The sequence below is a fragment of the Sporisorium graminicola genome, chromosome SGRAM_4 (assembly GCF_005498985.1).
Source record: "Sporisorium graminicola strain CBS 10092 chromosome SGRAM_4, whole genome shotgun sequence".
NCBI classification, from domain to species: Eukaryota; Fungi; Basidiomycota; class Ustilaginomycetes; order Ustilaginales; family Ustilaginaceae; genus Sporisorium; species Sporisorium graminicola.
Window position 1 is genome coordinate 803,344 of NC_043734.1, and position 18,628 is coordinate 821,971.

At 53.8% G+C, this 18,628-nt stretch overlaps 6 protein-coding genes across 6 annotated transcripts; 4 read left to right on the forward strand and 2 right to left on the reverse strand.

Annotated features, from left to right (window-relative positions):
• Window positions 1-1,462: 1,462 nt before the first annotated feature.
• Window positions 1,463-3,526, forward strand: EX895_004739 (uncharacterized protein; the record flags this gene model as incomplete). The annotated part of the gene is made up of 1 exon (XM_029885333.1): window positions 1,463-3,526. The coding sequence occupies one exon, from the start codon at window positions 1,463-1,465 to the stop codon at window positions 3,524-3,526; it is 2,064 nt and encodes a 687-aa protein (XP_029738575.1).
• Window positions 3,527-3,831: 305 nt separating this feature from the next.
• On the reverse strand, window positions 3,832-5,814 carry EX895_004740 (uncharacterized protein; the record flags this gene model as incomplete). The annotated part of the gene is made up of 1 exon (XM_029885334.1): window positions 3,832-5,814. The coding sequence occupies one exon, from the start codon at window positions 5,812-5,814 to the stop codon at window positions 3,832-3,834; it is 1,983 nt and encodes a 660-aa protein (XP_029738576.1).
• Window positions 5,815-6,629: 815 nt separating this feature from the next.
• EX895_004741 (uncharacterized protein) lies at window positions 6,630-8,198 on the reverse strand (the record flags this gene model as incomplete). The annotated part of the gene is made up of 5 exons (XM_029885335.1): window positions 6,630-6,799; window positions 6,900-6,933; window positions 7,019-7,558; window positions 7,631-7,767; window positions 7,847-8,198. The coding sequence occupies 5 exons, from the start codon at window positions 8,196-8,198 to the stop codon at window positions 6,630-6,632; spliced, it is 1,233 nt and encodes a 410-aa protein (XP_029738577.1).
• Window positions 8,199-9,523: 1,325 nt separating this feature from the next.
• Window positions 9,524-10,975, forward strand: EX895_004742 (uncharacterized protein; the record flags this gene model as incomplete). The annotated part of the gene is made up of 1 exon (XM_029885336.1): window positions 9,524-10,975. One exon carries the CDS (start codon window positions 9,524-9,526, stop codon window positions 10,973-10,975), a length of 1,452 nt encoding a protein of 483 aa, XP_029738578.1.
• Window positions 10,976-12,444: 1,469 nt separating this feature from the next.
• On the forward strand, window positions 12,445-13,686 carry EX895_004743 (uncharacterized protein; the record flags this gene model as incomplete). The annotated part of the gene is made up of 1 exon (XM_029885337.1): window positions 12,445-13,686. The coding sequence occupies one exon, from the start codon at window positions 12,445-12,447 to the stop codon at window positions 13,684-13,686; it is 1,242 nt and encodes a 413-aa protein (XP_029738579.1).
• A 1,068-nt stretch (window positions 13,687-14,754) lies between these two features.
• EX895_004744 (uncharacterized protein) lies at window positions 14,755-15,594 on the forward strand (the record flags this gene model as incomplete). The annotated part of the gene is made up of 1 exon (XM_029885338.1): window positions 14,755-15,594. The coding sequence occupies one exon, from the start codon at window positions 14,755-14,757 to the stop codon at window positions 15,592-15,594; it is 840 nt and encodes a 279-aa protein (XP_029738580.1).
• Window positions 15,595-18,628: the final 3,034 nt, after the last annotated feature.

Consider the following 18,628-nt stretch of genomic DNA (forward strand, 5'->3'; position numbering starts at 1 on the left):
TGATATACCTTCAGCTCTGATGCTGTTCAATATCAGCCACAACCTCTACCTTTGGGCTGGTCACTGCACGGTCGGTTCACCTCTGGCCAGAGCTCCCCTGATGGTAACCACTAGAACCTGTTCTTCACAGATTGCTTTCTCGACATCCATGGGTGAGAAGTACTCGGCATGTTCCGTGTGCGAGCCCGCAGACGTCACAGATCCGGATGGTATCATGACTTGATAGGATGGCACGAAGGACGCAACGACTTCGCCCTGCTACATAAAGGATTTGCTGAGTGGTCTGTGGCGAGAATGCGTTGGCCTTTTTGGGGACATCACCCCCCTCTTTATTGAGGCTCAGCAAAGCCCCGCCCTCTGAGGAATCCCGAACTGTTCTAGTGAAGCTCTTGTTCCGGTCTTAGTGTTTCCGATCTGGACAATACATAGGATCGTTGCGCCCAAAGGAACCGCACCTCTTCTCTTCCACGGATTGTTCGATGGCCTCACAAGCATTGAGATTGACGAGGACTGGGCGCGGTTCTTTATTCCTTCTACTTTTTGCCTCGTTCTATCAAACAGCGGCCTTTATATGTACCTTTGAGGATCAAGCAAAGAGTAATGGCGTACCTGATGTTGATACCGGACTGGCGATCTGTGAGCTGCTCTTTGTAGCGCTGGCTGGCCCGTCTTTGGGGTCCTGCTTTAATTAGGGTCAACCTCTTCTCAATCTACCAAGCATCCTCATGCATCCAGGCGACCTGTTCTTGCTATTTAGTGCTCGTTTTCCACCACCATCGGTACCCTCGGAACGTGCACGCGACATTGCAAAGCACTCCAAAGCAGCGCGCAGCGCTTTCACTGATCACGAACAATAGCTGACCAATGCTCCTGTGTCGAGTCACTCTGGCGGCGCGGTGGGGATCGATCTGCTACTGTGTATCGCCTATGTCGCAGCTTTCGGCCAACTCGGGCATCCGCGCGTGATCGTGCTGACGGGGCAATTACTGTAAGCCAATTTCTTCATTGACATAACAAAAGAAAGCGGGAAATCGGGTCGAATGACCAAGGGTTGCAGGAACCTGCATGCTGAAGCGGCATTTTATTTGAACTTTTCCGCTGTTGCTCCATCCGCACTCCCTTCCCATCCTTCACACATCTTTACCAAAATGCTCTGATTACTTCAATGAGCACTCACAGCCCTACATCGACCCTTGGTGCAGGTCGTACAGCAGACCGCTCCGCACTGGCATGCCTCGCCTGTCGCTCTGCGAAGCAGAAATGTGACGGACAGGTACCATCGACCATCGACGCGCTCACAAGAGACAGCTCCGTTCGGACTCAGGCTCTGGCAGAAAAGGCGCATGCTGACCAGCCTTGCTCGCGCTGTCTCCGGCTTCACCTAGAATGCCTGTGGCAGCCGCCTCAAAGGTCTGGAAGGCCACGCAAGCGTGCCAGGAATGACGGCGACTCGAGGTCCATGATGGACGTCCACAACGCTGGGTCCTCGACCGCTACTGCTAGTTATGCAGAGTCCAACGCTTTCTCGGCGTTGGATCTGTCCGAGCTTCTGGATCTGTCCGACTTTGCTTTCGATCAGCCACCCGATGCTTTTGCTACATCAGCGTCTCATTCAGCGCCTTCGCCCCATCTTCCGCCGAGGTCTCCCGCGACGGCATCAGAAACAACCACGAGCTCACGGTCCGAACAACAATTGGCAATGATGCGAGCGCGTTTAGCCCGTGGTCAAGGTACTTTCGCCTCTGCGGACGCTACCAGCGTGGATCTCGGGGCGACAAGCGATTGCCAGGGTACAACGAAGACCGGCACCGATGCCTTCTTTGACGGTTTCGCAAAAGCCGTGCCCATGCTTGGTCCACGCACTCACTACTATTACTATCTCTCCCGTGTACTGCCGGAAGAGAGCCCCTCGAGAAGAATGCTCATGCTCGCTATTGCAACGATCGGGACTTCGACTCGCCTTGGATCAGAATCACAAGCCGCAGCTGACATGAGATCGCGGTTACGCGAGGCGTCGCGCGATGCCTATGCAGTCAACACACTGGACTCTACCGGGACTGCCGCTGAATCTTTGGCCATGACGCAGTCTCTTCTTCTGCTGGCTTACGTGGAATATGGTTGCAACGAGATCACTCAAGCAGCAGCCAACCTCACGAAAGCATCTTCCATCGCCCTGCAGCTGGGTCTTAACATGGTCGACCAGCCTGGTTCTGCTTCATTCCATGTCCTCAATCAACAAGACTTCCTCGAGCATTCGCCGCACGGCCCGGCTTTCTTTGCAGAAATGTGTCGCAGGACGTGGTGGGAGCTATACCTCTTTGACACGATGCTCCATGTGTCAACAAGCGGCAAAATGGCGCAAACGCTCGACACAGAAGCGCTTGTAGTCGATGTGCACGTGCCAGCTGACATCGGCTGCAATCAAGCAAGGCCTCGGTCTGGACAGGCATATGAGATTCGTATCAAAGCTGCCGCTCTCGTTCGGCAATGCATCAAGCCTCCCGAACATCAGCAAGAACCCAATTTGGACCGACTACAAGCCATCGACACGATGCTGAGCAACCTCATCGTGAGGGCGCAACGACTGTGGGCCAATGCGACGTCAGTCTTAACCCTCTGCCGGACCGGAAGGCCAGTGGGAAGGTTTGGGCAGGGAGCGAGTCTCCAAGACAACGACAGTCGATGGGCTCAGGAGATGGAAGCCGAAGTTCTGTTTGCAGCGATTCTGATGCTACATGCGAGTCGTATCCAGCTGCATCGTCAGGCCTGGTTCAACGACCTTACGCTGGACTTCTCATCTTGCTCGTTCAGGGCTGGTTCACCCCCAACAGATGAGGCAGGCGCAAGCCAAACATCGTCGCTGGCATCCCCAGATGCTTTGACAAATGTCAAAGAGATTCGCCACAACATGCTCTCGCTGAGCGTGGCGAGAATCATTTCTTCGTCGGACGCTATCTTGCGGCACATCCGCTCGGATCAGCAACGATATTCGACCTTGAAGCTATCGGAACTGGCACAGGAGTCTCCCAGCACGGTGACGATGCCAGTCCACTGGCCTTTCTTTGGCTGCTGCAACATGGTGGCTGCGTACGGGTATGTCGTTGCCTTGGCAGCAGGCGAGAGCAGCGAGGAATCACCGGACTTTTCTGCAGGGCATGGCGGCATGTCCGTACAAGGCGTTTCGCCCGCTGCCGATACGGCATCACAGACCGGGAACATTCCGAGGCTCGCCGATCCTATGCATTCTTTGGATCCGTTGGTGCCAGGCCTTGGTCGGGCTAATTGCAACCAGTCGACCAGCCAGAGCAGCAGCCCGGGCGATCGGCGAGAGTTGTGCCCTACGCGGGGGAACGATTCGTCCGTGGTATGGAAGGCGAGACTTGCACTGAGCAACATCGGGTTTGCAGAGGCGACACTGATCGAGTACAGCCAGCTGTGGCCCATTTGTGACGTGCTCAGAGCAGAGGTGTCTCTCTGTCGTGCAGCTGTCGACTTCAGCGGCCCGACAGGGTTGGATGTGCCATGATGCGGCTGTATCCATGTACGCTCTGTATTCTCCCAAGTTATCGTGGCTGCTTTTTTTTCAGAATTTCAAGGTTTCGACTCATCCCATCGAATAAAGTTCCCGCGACAAATTGGAGCGTGCGCGCAAACTTGGCGACAGCGTGCAAATCTGAAGGATGCAGATAGCGTGGGCTGCAGTCCCGACACTTTACAACTAGTCGGCAGGGCCACCTCACGAACCAAAGCATACCCATCCAGGCGGCAAAACAGGCGAGATTGAGCGCAAATAAAGCGGTGTGGGTATGCCATCTATGTATACAAAAGTGTTTAACGGAGCTGCACCTTGAGAACGGTGTAGAAGAGGATACGATATACGAGGGTGATGATGAGAAGGATAAAAGCGTACAGCGTCATGCTGACTCCATCAATGTCGAGGGCTTTCAGAACGTCTTCGCCCTTGACAGCACAAATGCCCTGCGAGAAGAGCGAGCTTGGGTACTGGCATTGGCACGTGTTGTCGGCCACACTACCCGAGCAAGAAAACACCACGTCGGTGAGATCGTTCTTGACGAGCAAGTTGAAGGCATAAGTCTCGTAATCGATGAAGTGGGCCCAGTAGTACCAGAACCGCGGCAGGTTGACCGCGCGGATGAAGTAGCCCTGCACACACATCCAGAAGCCATTGAGGAAAGCGGCAATGGCTAACGCCGCCACAAAGATGGGAATCACCGCCGCTACCAGAAGCGCCTGAAACTCTGCTGCAAGCACGCCGAGGTAAAGGAAAGCGAGGAATCGGAAGAAGACGGCAGCACCTGGTCTGAGACCGATGCTCCAGTACATCAGCACAGAGAAGACGAGGGAGCAGATGAACAGCAGAGGCACCGTAGAAAACGTGTTGGCCAGCGTAAATGGTAACGGCCCGTAAAGTCCGTTACCTGTTTCGCGCTTCATGACGCCCCGCTCCTCGAGGAAGGCTGGGATTCCGGCCACTGCCATAAATCCCAAAAAGGCAACCGAAAAGAAGTGCACCGATAGGCGGTCGTTGATCCTTGTGTCTGTCTTTGCGAGGTTGACCCAGACGGTGGCCAGAAGAACACCCATTCCGATGTACATGCCGATGCGCACACCGTACGCCAGAAGGTTGCGCGAGTAGTTCACGAAGTTGCGGCGCGTTAATGTCACCGTCCGTGACCAGGCGTGCGAACGGTCAGACGTGCGAACAGGCTGCTTCTCATCTTCCCGTCCTGCCCCTGTAGGTGGTTTGTGACCATCAGAAGAGGCTTCGTGTGTGGCGTGAGAAGACTGTGTGATTGGTGCGGTCATTTGGCGGTGGAGTTTCCACGTGTCGGCAAATGCGCTCACGTCGCCAAGTGAGATGACCTTCAGATCCACATCCTGCTGCGAAGCATCCAACGCGTGTTCTCGGCTGTGAGGCTGGAGCGCATCTTGGTGAACTGCGACCTCAGGCGCCAGGAAGTCGTCGTTGACCAAAGTGATCATGTGATCGGCCGGGTTTGAGCGGGGAGGGCAAGCATGTCCCAAAGTGGCAAAGTATGGCGCCACATCGTGGACATTTCCCTGAAAGACAGGTCTTCCTCGGGCAAGAAGTAGACACTGATCAAAGGTTTGAAAGATCTCCCAGTTAGGACTGTGGATGGTAGCCATGACACTGATGTTATGACGCACGGCCAAGTTACGAATGGCTTTGACGACCTCATAGGCTGTGGCGACGTCGAGACCGGAGGTGGGTTCGTCCAGAAAGAGAACCTTGGGCAGCGTCACAAGGCTGCAACCGATGGAGACGCGACGCTTTTGGCCACCAGAAATGCCTCGCTGGATGGGGGTGCCGATTCGTTGGGATGCTACGCCCGTGAGACCGAGATCTTGGATAATCGTGTCGGTTCGTTCGTCAATTTCGTGAGGCGTGCTTGAGGGTGGCAATGAGAGCTTGGCAGAGTACCAAATAGTTTCTCGGACGGTCAGGACGCCAAGCAAGGCATCCTCTTGCTCGACGTAGGAAGAGATTCTCCTGACATCGACGTCGTTTGGGGTCAGCAAATGGCCCGAAGTTGGCCTCTTGCGACCAGAAAGGACGTCGAGCAGGGTGGACTTGCCAGCTCCCGAAGGGCCCATGATGGCGAGCATCGAACCTGGAGGGACTGAGCCCGAAATGTCCTGCAGAAGTGTTTTTGCAGCCGACGTTTGCTTGGAAGTGGTTCGCTGCCAGGGCCACCGTTTCGAGTGGCGCGTCGGAACTTGGTAGCCGATTTCGTGCCACGCCATTGCGGCGTCGGCGGTGAGAGCTGCCATCGGGTCTGAGAAAATCTCCTTGTCGGTCAACCTTGAAGCTTTCAGGACTCGGAGTGCTGTGTCGAGAAGGCGTTGTTGCTATTGCAGAATGGACGACGTAGCTTTGGCAAACGCTTGTTACTTATATGCAATACCTCTCAACGAGTCGCTCTTCTTCATTCAAATGATCCGGGCATACGGCTCCTGCGGCATGCAACGCTCAAGCACATAGCCGACGACGTATTCGCTCAGCACACGGTGGCTTGCAACCCTTGCAACCGACTTGTCAAGTAAGTGGCCGTCGCGAGTTAATATGATCCGCCCAGTTCTATATTTCGAAATGGAGTCTGGTCCGAACCCGCGTTGTGGCGCCTCATTGTGGGTCTGATCTGTCGAAAATCTTCCGAAAAGTAGCCGCGGCCAATTATTCAACAAAAAATGACCCAGCGCTTGTCAGACAGCGGCTACTTTGCCTTTTTGTTTTGGCCGACATGCCAGCTGTTCTCTTCCCAGTGCCGCCGAGCATGCAGTCGATGGCAACGTTCGCAAGCAAGATAAGATTGGTCTGCAGAAGCTGGTGAAAGGGCAGACACTGAATCCACCGCGCTGCTTCAGTATATCTGTGCCAAATGAATGCGGCATACTTTCTGTATTTACCCTTTTCACCTGCCGTCACAACCAAACATGAGCTTGGTGAGCAACCCTTGGACGATTGGACGATTGGAGACATAGGTTTAAGGAAACCTAAGGTTGACTGGGGGCCATGCTGGAGTTACAATACGGAGTGCAATCGTATACCCCTCTTGCGACGCAGCATCGGTATAGACGCTTTCCGTTCAGTTCCATTCAATGACCGGCTTGATCACCTGGCCACTCTCTTGGTCGTGCACGGCAATGTTCATGTCGACCGGCTTGTACACCTTCACCATCTTTTCTAAGAAATTGAGCTCACCAGCTTCGAGCTTGCTCACCAGGAAAGGAATCGTGACTTCAGGGTGCGAGTTGCCTGTTGAATGTCGGGGAGGGAACAGTGGACGAACATTTCAGCAGATGGGCCAGCAAACGGGCTGGACTGAAGACCGGCGCCTTCACAATCGTGCACTTACCCATGAGAAGGCCCTCGAGCGAAGTTCCTGTCGGCTGTCCATCGAAGGACGAAGGAAGAAAGAGATCGAAATGTTCTAAGCGTCGCTTTCTCAAAGCTTGCACTCGGAGTGGAACTTACCAAGAGCTGCATGTAAGGGACTGTCGCTGTATCAGGCCCAATGCCAACAATGGCCAGTCTGCCACCTACAGCAAGAGCTTTCATGTCGTTGGCCATGGCAGCTGCACTTCCACTAGCTTCTATCGCCAGCGACGCGCCCCTGCCATCTGGACAGCACTCCTTAACCTTTGCCACAAACGCGTCTTGGTCCAGACCTTTGGCTTGGATGGTGTGAGAAGCGCCGACTTCCTTGGCAAGCTTCAGTCGATCATCGTTGATGTCAGTAGCAATCACTGCGCCAAAGCCGAGGACCTTGCCGGCATATATGGCACCGAGACCCACTCCACCCAGACCACTGACTAGCAGAGTTTGCTTGCTACGCTTATATGTGGCTGAGGTCTTGACCGAGGCCGGAATCGAAGCTCCGACCGATTCGAAGAGCTCGAAGGACCTTTGCTTGTCTGAAGGCGCCTTTTCGAAGACTGTGGCAAAGCCGGTCTGGAAGCCGCAGGCGAGAGCAGCAGCAAGCTTTGTAGGAACATTCGAGCTGATCTTGGTCAACTGTAGAGGTAAAAGTTTGCTGTGTCAGAGACTAGCCAGAAAGGAGATCGAGCCACAAGAAGAGATGCGTACGCTCCGTTCACTGACTGACATGCGGCTTGAAAAGGAGCTTTGCCCGAAGTAGTTGATTCTAGCTTCGCCCTGTACTCCATTGTCATTTTTGTACGGCACTGTTACGTGCCTGTCATCCTTAGTGAAATGAGCAAGGTCTGGTTGGTGTGTAAGAGTGCGGAACGTCAGCACCAGCCACGTTTCCATGGCTTTCCGCTTCGCGAAAAGTGTACTTACTCATGGGTACGAAGCGGTCACAGAATGCGGAGCGGGCAGACTGGCAATTGTTGCATGAGCCACAGCTGCAGAAGCTCGCAAGCACTGTGTCTCCAACGTTGAAGGGACCTGTGTATGCGTTCGAGACATGCTCCACGATGCCGACGCCTTCATGACCATAGATTGCCGGCAACAGGTCTAAAGGGCTCGTGTTGCGGGAGTGGATGTCAGTATGGCAGACTCCAGTGTGCTTGAAGCGTACAATGACCTCATCCGACGCGAGCCTGTTTGGATCGAGCTGAATGTCCACGAGCTTGAAGTCGTCTCCCTTTTGTTCGATGACGAGCGCTTTTGCCTCCAAGTGGGACGACATGGTTGTTCAAGCGTTCGAGGAGGGGGATTGTGATGAGTGCTCTGCAGTAACCTTGGGAATGAACAAGACGCTGCTTATTAGCGATTGCGCAAGCCCACAAACAGCGAGGAGGAATGATTGAGGACAGTACTATTGCGGCCACAGGAAGTCACACTCACGCGGAGAAGGTGTGAGCTCAGAGACTTGATCACATGAGACTGTCGTCCGACTCTCTGCTTCGCCCTCTAGCCTGCTTTTACTCTGCGCTGTCCTCTGATAAACTATCACTTGGACCACGTTTTCTAGCGAGATGCAGGCCAAGTCTAAGTTTGGGTCTCCTCGGTAAGGACTTCCGTGAGGCGGGTCCACTCTCGGGCGAATTGGGTTTGTTGCACATCCTCCGAGTAAGGAAGACACGGCGATTGCAGCCCGAGTAGAAAGCCTTGGCACGGCAAACTTGGGCCGGCAAGACGAGATTTTGGAATACCTATGTCTGCCGCGCTCTTCACCCGCGCCTTTGTGGGGCCCCGGGAGCACGTGTTGCAGCATACCTGGTTGCTTGTGCCGGAAGTCAAGGCTTTATCTCTCTCATGTCTCACTGCGTTCACCAAACTGCCAACCTTCGCTGGCAAGGTCTTGAATGAGTCGACGCACCGATGGTTAGACGTGCCCTTGCTAGCAACTAGTCGAAACCCCACCACTAGTCGACTTGCTTGCTTCCAACAAGCTGTTTCTCATCAAAAGTGATTGTGTCGCCTTGCAGAGTAACTTGGCGTTGTTAAGTCGTCGCTAAGTGTGTCACTCGACTGTCTGCGTTTTTACGCTGAGCATTGCTCACGGCGAGAATTCCAGCGTCGTGGTGCCACAGTGCTTCTAGTCGCACAAGTTTTCGCAGCTTGCCGAGAGGGCGCCCAGCCTGGGATCCGCGGAAACGCATGGTGTTGATGCGCTGGCCCGTCTCTTGGCACCACATGGCAACTCTGTGTCACAGTGGTGTTTTGTGACGACCGTGCAAGTCACCACGCTCGATGTCTCTCTCCCGGCCTCTCCAGAGCGTAGGCTGTGGGTCAAGGCGAGACCCGAGATGGACAGCCGCTGCTTCAGGCGCAGAGATTGTCGAAAGACCCTCATGGGCTGTCCTCAACCGCCTGTGTCTCGCTTCAAATCAACTACAAACCTGTGCGTCATTTCACTAGCCAACTTGTCCGTAAGAGCTGTACGCTGCCACCAATATATATACCGCAGTCTTCGCTGCACCCTCTTTCTGTGTAGAAGCCTCTTCATTTCCTCTACCACCGCTTATACTCGTGATCAACAATATCTCTTTACCCTGACTCCAATACACGATGACCGTTGGTGTCGCCTCCAAGCTGCTCGATGCTCCCTTCTCGCATGTGATCAACGGAAAGACCGTCGACACCAAGGGAGCCAAATCTCTCGACGTCATTGACCCTGCTACAGAAAAACCCATCGCACAAGTACCTATTGCCACCAAGGACATCGTCGACCAAGCCGTCGATGCCGCACAAGCTGCCTTCCCAGCTTGGTCCAAGACCACATGGGACGAGCGCGCCAAGCTACTCGAGCAGTACGGCGAGGAATTCAAGAGCATGATCCCCGAGTTGGTCAAGCTCCTCACTGCCGAGCAGGGGAAGTCGCTCCAGTTCGCCCAGCATGAATGCGACAGCATCCTGCCATGGTTCACAGAGCTCGCTAAGGTACGCCTCGACGAGAAGGTCGTTCACGAGAATGATACCCACAAAGCCGTCGAGAGATACGTACCTCTCGGAGTGTGCGCTGGTATTGTTCCCTGGAACTTCCCGATCCTGCTGATGCTGTGGAAGGTAACCCAGGCCGTGATCACAGGCAACTGTATGATCATCAAACCCTCGCCTTTCACTCCTCTTTGTGACATTCGCATCATCGAGGCTGCACAGAAGTTCTTCCCTCCTGGTGTCCTCCAAATTGTCGTTGGCGATGACAATCTTGGTCCTTGGATCACTGAACATCCTCGTATCCAAAAGATTTCGTTCACTGGCAGCACCGTGACAGGAAGACTGGTGGCCAAGAGCTGCTCTGCCACGCTCAAGCGCTTCACATTGGAGCTTGGAGGCAACGATCCATGCGTTGTGCTACCTAGCCAATCCGATATGGCCACTACAGCTCAGAACGTGCTGTTGAGTGCCTTCTTCAACAGTGGTCAGGTCTGCATCGCCGCCAAGCGTATCTACATCCACGAAGGCATCTACGACGAGTTCAAGGCTACGCTAGCTCAGGTAGTCCAGCACTTCAAGGTCGGCCCCGGTAGCGAAGAGGGCGTTATGTTTGGTCCCATTAACAACAAAATGCAGCACAGCAAGGTCGCTGAGTTCTTCGAGGAAGCCAAGAAGAACAACTTCAACTTTGTTGCCGGTGGTGACCAGGCTGAACAGACGCAAGGCTACTTCCACCCTCTCACCATCGTCGATAACCCTCCTGAGGACAGCCGTTTGGTTACTGAGGAGCCGTTCGGCCCCATCGTTCCTCTGTTGAAGTGGAAGGACGAGGCGGACCTTATCAAGCGAATCAACGACACGCAATACGGACTTGGCTCAACGATCTTCGGAAGTGACATCGAGGTGGCAGAACGAATCGGTCGACAGATCGAGAGTGGCACTGTCTGGATTAATTGCCTTGTCCAGCATCACCCCAGCGTTCCTTTTGGCGGCTTCAAGAGCTCTGGTATCGGCGCGGAGCACGGCAGGAACGGTCTGGCCGCTTACTGCCAGGTCCAGGCGCTTTGGATTCCAAAGGTGTGACACCCTCCAGCTTCGTGTTATGCATAGTATTGGTGTCTTGCTCAGAATGCTACGCAGTTTGCCAAACTGGGCTTTTAAACTCGGCACATCTTAGCGGAGTTACCCAAAGACTTGAGAGTGTATGTTGTTTAACCGTATTTCTTGCTACCGTTATCGTGCCGTTGAGTACGATCATAACCCCTTGCAGGGGTTCCGAGGAACATGGCCGAACGTAAGAAATTGCTTGAGCGTTTACAAGAGCAAGCGGGAGGGCTTCAGCACCACGACAGAGGCCAATGCGACAAACGCAGAAGCTCGATTGACGAGAAACAAGAGCAGACCGTGATATCGTCCCGCGGTACAAGTCCGCGCGGAACATTACATTTCGGTTCCCCCATTGGGAATCTCAATCTCTCACCTCTGCACGGTTTCGGCTCGCCGGTTCGCTGGGTCGCGCAGTCTGGAGAATGGTCGTGTCTGCTGCTCGTGCTTGCCAAGGACAAAGTGCCGTTTTACATGCATTTGAAATGCTTCGCTGTTCCTTTGTCAGGGTTTCCCCACGGGGTAAACCCTGCACAAATGTCGCTGACGGCTGCATGGGTTTTGCATAGCGCGACAAGGTTGGTCAAAGCGTTGCGTATTGTAACGTACTTCAATTACTGGGGCTCGCTTCTTCCTAGGCCCAATGTATCCTGGTCAATTGTTACGAAGGGAACCGTGGGATCATCAGCATTCGTTATACAGCTTGTGAGCATGTATCCTTCGAGCAAAGCTTGAGACCCCGCAACCTGTCTCGAATTCCACACCCGAGCTAACCCTGGCAAAAACGTATAAAGCCTACCCAGACGGCCGCCTCTATATGGTTCCTATCTTGACGATTCCTGAACACACAGCCAGAACGCCGCACTCTGCCTTGTGCCACTGCTGAAACCTGCTTGCGCGCACCAGTTCGCTGACATTCGCTTCGTCTCTGCATTGCGTACTCAAGAACTTCAACTATATCAGACATGCCCCCCCTTTCGGATTCTCTAACGGGCCAGGCAGCAATGCAGCTGTTCGAGCAGCATCGTTTCCTCTGGCTCAGTATTCTGTCAATCGTTTCCCACCATGTCGTCTTTCGTAACTTCGGAATTTGGCCAGGACAGCTTCTTGTCCTCGTATCTGCCCTCTTCGCCATCGACATATCTCTCCGACATTCGATCAATGAAACGCCAATCTTTCCGTACGCCGCTAAGCTCGCCTTTCTCGATCTGTGGGTGTGGACGTGTGGCGTATTAGTCAGCATCAGCGTCTATCGTTTATTCTTCCACCGACTCCGTCACTTCCCAGGACCCAAGTCTTGGGCGGTCTCCAAGTTTGCACTTATGACCACCGACGCCAAAGGCCTTCGTCCGAGGACTCTCGAGAAAGCTCACAGAAAATATGGCGACGTTGTGAGGACAGGTCCTCGAGAGCTCTCCATCAACGCCCCTTCGGCCATTCCTGCCATCATGGGCTCTAAGAGCTCATTCTGGAGAGGTCCGTGGTACGCTGCAACGGCTGGGGCTCGAAGTCCATACATACCGCGCAACCTGCATTCTGTTATGTTCGAGTCCGACCACTCTGCTCGTCGCAAGATCTGGGATGCCGCCTTCTCAGCCAAAGCACTTAAGGGCTACGAAACTATTCTGATCGACAACATGGAAAACATGGTCAATCAGCTCGTCAAGCGTTCGCAACGCAAGGAGAAGGTCAACATAGACGACTACTGCTCGTTCTTCTCATTCGATGTCATGGCTCAGGCCGGCTTTGCAGGTGACTTTGGCCTGCTCAACCAAGGCCAGTTGACACCGATGATCAAGGCTTTGGATGACTTCATGTCGTTCGTTCAGCTTGCCGGCAACTTGCCCTACCTCGTCGAGATACTTGGCGCCCTTCCCAACCCCATCGCCGAATTCGACAAGTACATGAACAAGATTGTCATGGAGCGAAAAGCGCGCAAAGAGTCAGTGCCGGACATCATGGGCCACCTGCTTCACGAAGTCGAGACAGAAAGGGGCAAGGATAGCAAGCGACAGGAAGCTGAAGCGACTGCGGACGCACGACTGATCATTGTGGCTGGCAGCGATACTTCGTCGACAACGATGGGCATCGCACTGTTTTTCCTTATGGAAAACCCACAGGTCCTGGCCGAGTTGCGCCAGGAGCTGCTCGACGTGTTCGGCGATGATTTGACGTTAGTAACCGACTTTGCCCGAATTGACAACAAGACCTGCCCATTGCTCAATGCTGTGATCAACGAATCGCTTCGGATCTTCCCCCCTGTTCCTACAGGCCTGCAACGTGAAAGTCCCTCGCCCGCCATTGTCGATGTCAACGGTCAGAAGGTGGTTATCCCTGCCAACACAATCGTCACGCTGCCGATATGGTCACTCCACCGAGACGCTCGCAACTTTTCACCGGAACCTCTCCGATTCCGCCCTGAGCGCTGGCTCAGGCCGGAGAAGGAAGAGCGATTCAACAAGGCAGCCTTTACGCCCTTCTCATTTGGAAAGACCTCGTGCGTTGGCAAAGCGCTAGCATACATGGAGATCCGCCTGGTGATTGCCAACCTGGTCCGCCATTTTAATTTTGTGCCCGCGGACAATTACGATGCCCAAAAGTTCCAGGACGGCTTGGTAGACGCCTTTGTGACGAAGCGCAACTACAAGCTTCCCGTCCATGTCGAAGTTCGCAACCACTCCCGCCCTTAGCTTGCATAGTCGCCCCGCTTTGGACGTAGGTGGATGCTCCGGCATGAGCAAGAGTGCCGGTGGGGCACCGACCGATTTTCCCCCGATAGCTCTTCAGTGTATATATTAGGGTTTCCGCTCGAAACCTCAACCGCGGCGCTCCTGTGCACGCGAGGGTCGCCGTCCTCTAGCTCGAGTATGCGGATTTGCCCTCCAGTATTTACCTAGCACTCCTGTCGTGCGAAGTAATCAAGACTTTGCTAGTACCGTATATACAGTATGGGCAATCATGACGTGCTTCCATAGTGTGACGCTTCCATCGAAGCTGCAATCATGAACGGATCCAGACGCCTGTCAAGCATACAGTTTGTGTTTCATTTTTTATTGGAAGTCTGTTTGAGAAGACCGCGGCGTTGGAAATGTTGGTCAGATTGGCTGTGCCGGGGTTGTCAGACCAAAGCGGTGGCGCCACTGACAAATAATGTTTCGGATGCTTTGACCTTTGACACTGCCGATGATCCGTGCGTGCGTGGCTTGACTGACAGGCCCGGGGTAGCAGCTTGAAGGGTGAGAGAAGGAACATACAATACACAACTGCAAATGGGCCGGAAGGAATGGCGGAGGCTTGCAAAGTGCCGGCACGGCTACTGAATCTCTCCGTGGCAAGCAAGGCGACATGCCCTGATCTGGTGATCTCTTGGTTGTGGACTCCCGACGTTCTTTCATGCAGTCATGTCATGGTGCATTGACGGCGCCTCGCGTAGTCTTTTGCACAAGCTCGCGTCCCGAACGCAGAGTCGTCCATTCAAGGTGCCGAGCCACAGCGTATTGCCAAGAAATAACGGCCTGCTCGCTTGTCGAAACCAGCTAGACAACATCGCCTCACGCTCATCCCTAGCGGAAATACCAAAGTTATGGCTATGGACCAATTTTGTACATAAGGCCGTTTTGAGCAGCACCTTCGTCCAGGTCCGCATCATACTTCCGCCTTTGCTTGTGAACGCCTTATCTACGCTGGCCACATCAAACGCCGAACGCACCGACTGTGCGAAGTACTACATCAGCCACTTCAGACATACTTTGCTCATCATGCAGAACGCGACGCTGCATTTTTGCCAGTCCAACTGGTACAACAGCACCAACTGTCCTGGCGTGTTTGAGGCCCCCGTCAGGTGCTATACGACAAGCTCGGTGGACGTCCCGTTGATCGAACAGGACTACTCTCGAGCGAACGGTGGTGGTGGGGGCCTGGCTTGCACCAATCCGGCCAGTACATCAGGCGCTCGCAAGCCATCTGTGGCGCGCAGTTTCATTGTGCTTGTCGTCATCTCATGCCTATTGACGTCCGTGCTTGGTCGGGCTACCCCAAACCACCGTGGCACCCTAGAGCTAGGGGGCGGAGTCGGCACTGCTCCCTCGGACGCTCTCGGTCGGGATCAAGACTCTCCTCCGCCAACCAAGTTCGGCTTTTACGGCACAGTAGCCTCGCTACCTCTAAGAGTCATGAAACGAGATGTCAAGTGCAAGTTCTTCAGGCCTGACGGCAATGGAGTTAACACCACATCCAGCTCTACGAAAGTCTCGCCCGCGGTTGACTGCAGACAGGCCGGATCGCCTTGTGTCCTCTCTGCCGCAAAGGGCCAAACTGCTTCGTACTCGAGCCAGTTTTACCTGAACACTGGAGAGGTTGTCAAGGGCGTAGACGTGGAAGCCTCATTTGGCAGTACTTACAGAGAGTCATACTCCTCTGCCGTCATCTACACTACGTCTGTGCCTGTCGGACAGTGCGGGTTCTTGCAGAGCTACAGTTTTGCCAGGCTGTTCAATGGCACATACATCAGCTGCAGTGACGGGTCCGACAAGGCCGGGAAGGCTCTCGTCGTCGTCGACAAGCTACAGCTTAGCTCCCTGGTCATGACTTCGTGTTGACAGGGTGTTCTGTCGTACAATTCTCTAATCCTAGCCATAGCCCTAGGCCCAGGGCCGTTTGCGGTGGGCACGGCCGCGGCCGCCATGCCGAAATTGAAAAAAACCTCACATTGAGAAAGTTCTACGGCCGCTGGCAACAAGAACGCCGTACAGACGCGGTTACAATTTGAAATTCTGGACTTCCACGACGCGGGACCTTTTTGTAAACTCAAGCACTGCTATAGTGCCTAAAGGCCCAATCCAACTTCTTGGCAGGGGACGGCCAAGCTGGTGGCCGGCTGCTGTAGGCCGGCCATTACTGGTGGACCGCAGGTAAGCCACGTGGTTCGACTGGCCGTCACTCAAACAGCCATCCTGGCGGAGCGGCCATTTGACTGAATGTCATGGTAGGTTTAGCCGTGCGTGTCCGGAGACTGAAAACCAGATCCGCAGGCACGTCAAGTTACCGGATTATTATAGATGGAAACCATACTATTGAAACTCAGACGACCCTGCAATACTGTGCAGCTCCTGTACAGCCCGGTTCCGAAAAGAATTTAAACAGATACGGATTTCGGACTCCTGCATGAGCTCAAGGGGTTCGTCCGTATGATTGCGAGCAGCTTTATGGCCACCATACCCAACACCGGGTTCCTGAGACGCCGGCATGGTACACGCAAAGGCACTCTTCGCCGAATTGCGGGTTCGATTCACGCATACGCTGCCACCGGCATGACTATGCAAGCGATATCCAATAAGCTTGATGTGCCGATATCGACTATCAGTTCAACCTTAATGAAGTTCCGGGACCGGGGGGGCATAACTCGACACTCAGCGAAGCGGGCCGGCCGCGCAATTGGAAGGCTCGAGAATAATGCTGGCTCGTTCGAGAGATCTTGAAACATCCGTTCCTGACGTTGACACAGCTTTCATTGGAGCTGAACGGCGTTCCTGTTCGCCAACTGCACTCAGAAGCCGTAGCACCCGTTGAACCCGCCGCCCTTGGAGGATCCAGCGCTGCAACCCGTGCGAGAGGGTGAGAGGGTCTGAGAAAGTGGAGCTCGACTCTCCCTCCCACGACAATGGTGTATACCTCGATCATTTGTACATTGCTTTTCGTTCGTCATTCGTTCCTTCTCGACAGCATCATTGTAGCTGCTAGCTGAGTTACTGCCTAGCAGTTAGCAAGTTCAATCCCTGTAGCCATCCCTTTGTTGGCCGCCCGTAGGATCGTCCGGCCCCTCCCCGAGCTCGAGCTCGCAAGCCTCACAGGTCTACACGCAATCTCAATTCTCTCCTTCTTCGTCACTCGTGCGACGCTGAGCTGGGTCAATTTCACACTGCAATGCGCTTCGAATATACAAGGCCCCACGCTGAGTAGGACGATAAATTGGCATGGAATCTTGGAAACACCACCACACGTCTCTGCGGCCAATGATCGCATAGTGGTCGGATAGCGTTCGTTCACGGACAAGGACCATGCTATGGTCGGATAGGTGACAAAATATCACTCAATTCGAAGCCTCTCCAACAGTTCTTCATTTGTCGGAGGTACCAGAGGAGGGCTCAGCCTATCTAACCCTGCCATTCCTGAACCCTCCGCGAACTCCTCGAAGTCCATGTTTCCCTGCGAAACGTTTACGATGGGAGCGCCGACTTCGTTTGGATGGATCCTAGTCGCGAGGATGCCTCGCAACCGACACCATTTGGCTGTTTTTCTTCCCAAGAACCAGGCGGCATACTTGTGTTCTTCCTTCGGACTTACGTCTTCTTGGCCATCGTCATTGCTATTCTGTCCCATCTTCTTAGGGTTCTTTCCTTCGTCGTCGGTTTGATCTTCCTCGTCGCTGTCACCAAATCGCGTCGCAAACTCGAGTTGCTTCTCGCTGAGCGTCTCGCCAGCTTTCAATTGACGACGGCAAGCGCGCCGGTACATATCGAACCAATCGACCCGAAACAGTTTGACGGATCGTAGCTTTTCATCATCGACGACGACTACCATGCGCTCGTCCCACCACTCTTCCTGCTCGACTTCGTACTCTTCAAGCTCGTTATAGTATGTAGGAATGACAGGTTGGCGAATATGACGTGAGTTCATCGTTCCATCATCTTCCAATAATTGCAAGTCGTGCAATGCTTCTTCTGGATAGAAGAGGCCCAGCTCCTGGTCCAGCACATCGTAGAGCTGTGTTGGTGTCAAAGTTGTCGAGCTGCGATTGTAGTATGGATAGAACCAAAAACTATCCCAGAAGGCCCTTCTGCCCTGTCCCATTGCCGTGTCCTTCTCAATGGCTTCGATGATTCTGCGTTGCAAAGCATTGCGATGCTCGTCACCTTGATAAGGTGTGCTGATCAAGATCGGAAAGATCATAGGCACGTTGAATCGGTAAAGGAGGCCGACGGGATGGGATGACAGAATTGTGTAGACGCCGCACTTGCTATTACTTGCCTGAGCTCGTTCCGGATTGATCAGGGACAGGCCGGTCTCGTGGGGTAGAGGATGAGGCGGACGAGAAGAACCATACCATCATTGCTTAAGTAGCTGTCCGGCTCTAGATATACTTTGTGTAAGCCCAGGGTAAATTATTATTAAGAACTTCGGGGATTTAGCCACTCTCAATTGCAAGATTTAACCGGCTTTCTTTCTCAATTGTGAAAATCCAGCGAACAGAGATTCCCCTTTTTTTTGATAATTGCTTGACGCATGAAATAGCTAGCTCTACCTTCCCACACTAGACTGTGCTCCTTGTTCGGCACCATGGTTGCCAGCTGGAAGCATGAACAGGACGGCTGAAATCTCCCACACTAAAGAAAGCCAGCTACACTCAACAAGCTTGCCGTCTTTGATCGTTGCAGCTACCAGTGTAGCACCCGATGGTGGTGAGGTAGGGTTAGGGTTAGGGTTAGGGTTAGGGTTAGGGTTAGGGTTAGGGTTAGGGTTAGGGTTAGGGTTAGGGTTAGGGTTAGGGTTAGGGTTAGGGTTAGGGTTAGGGTTAGGGTTAGGGTTAGGGTTAGGGTTAGGGTTAGGGTTAGGGTTAGGGTTAGGGTTAGGGTT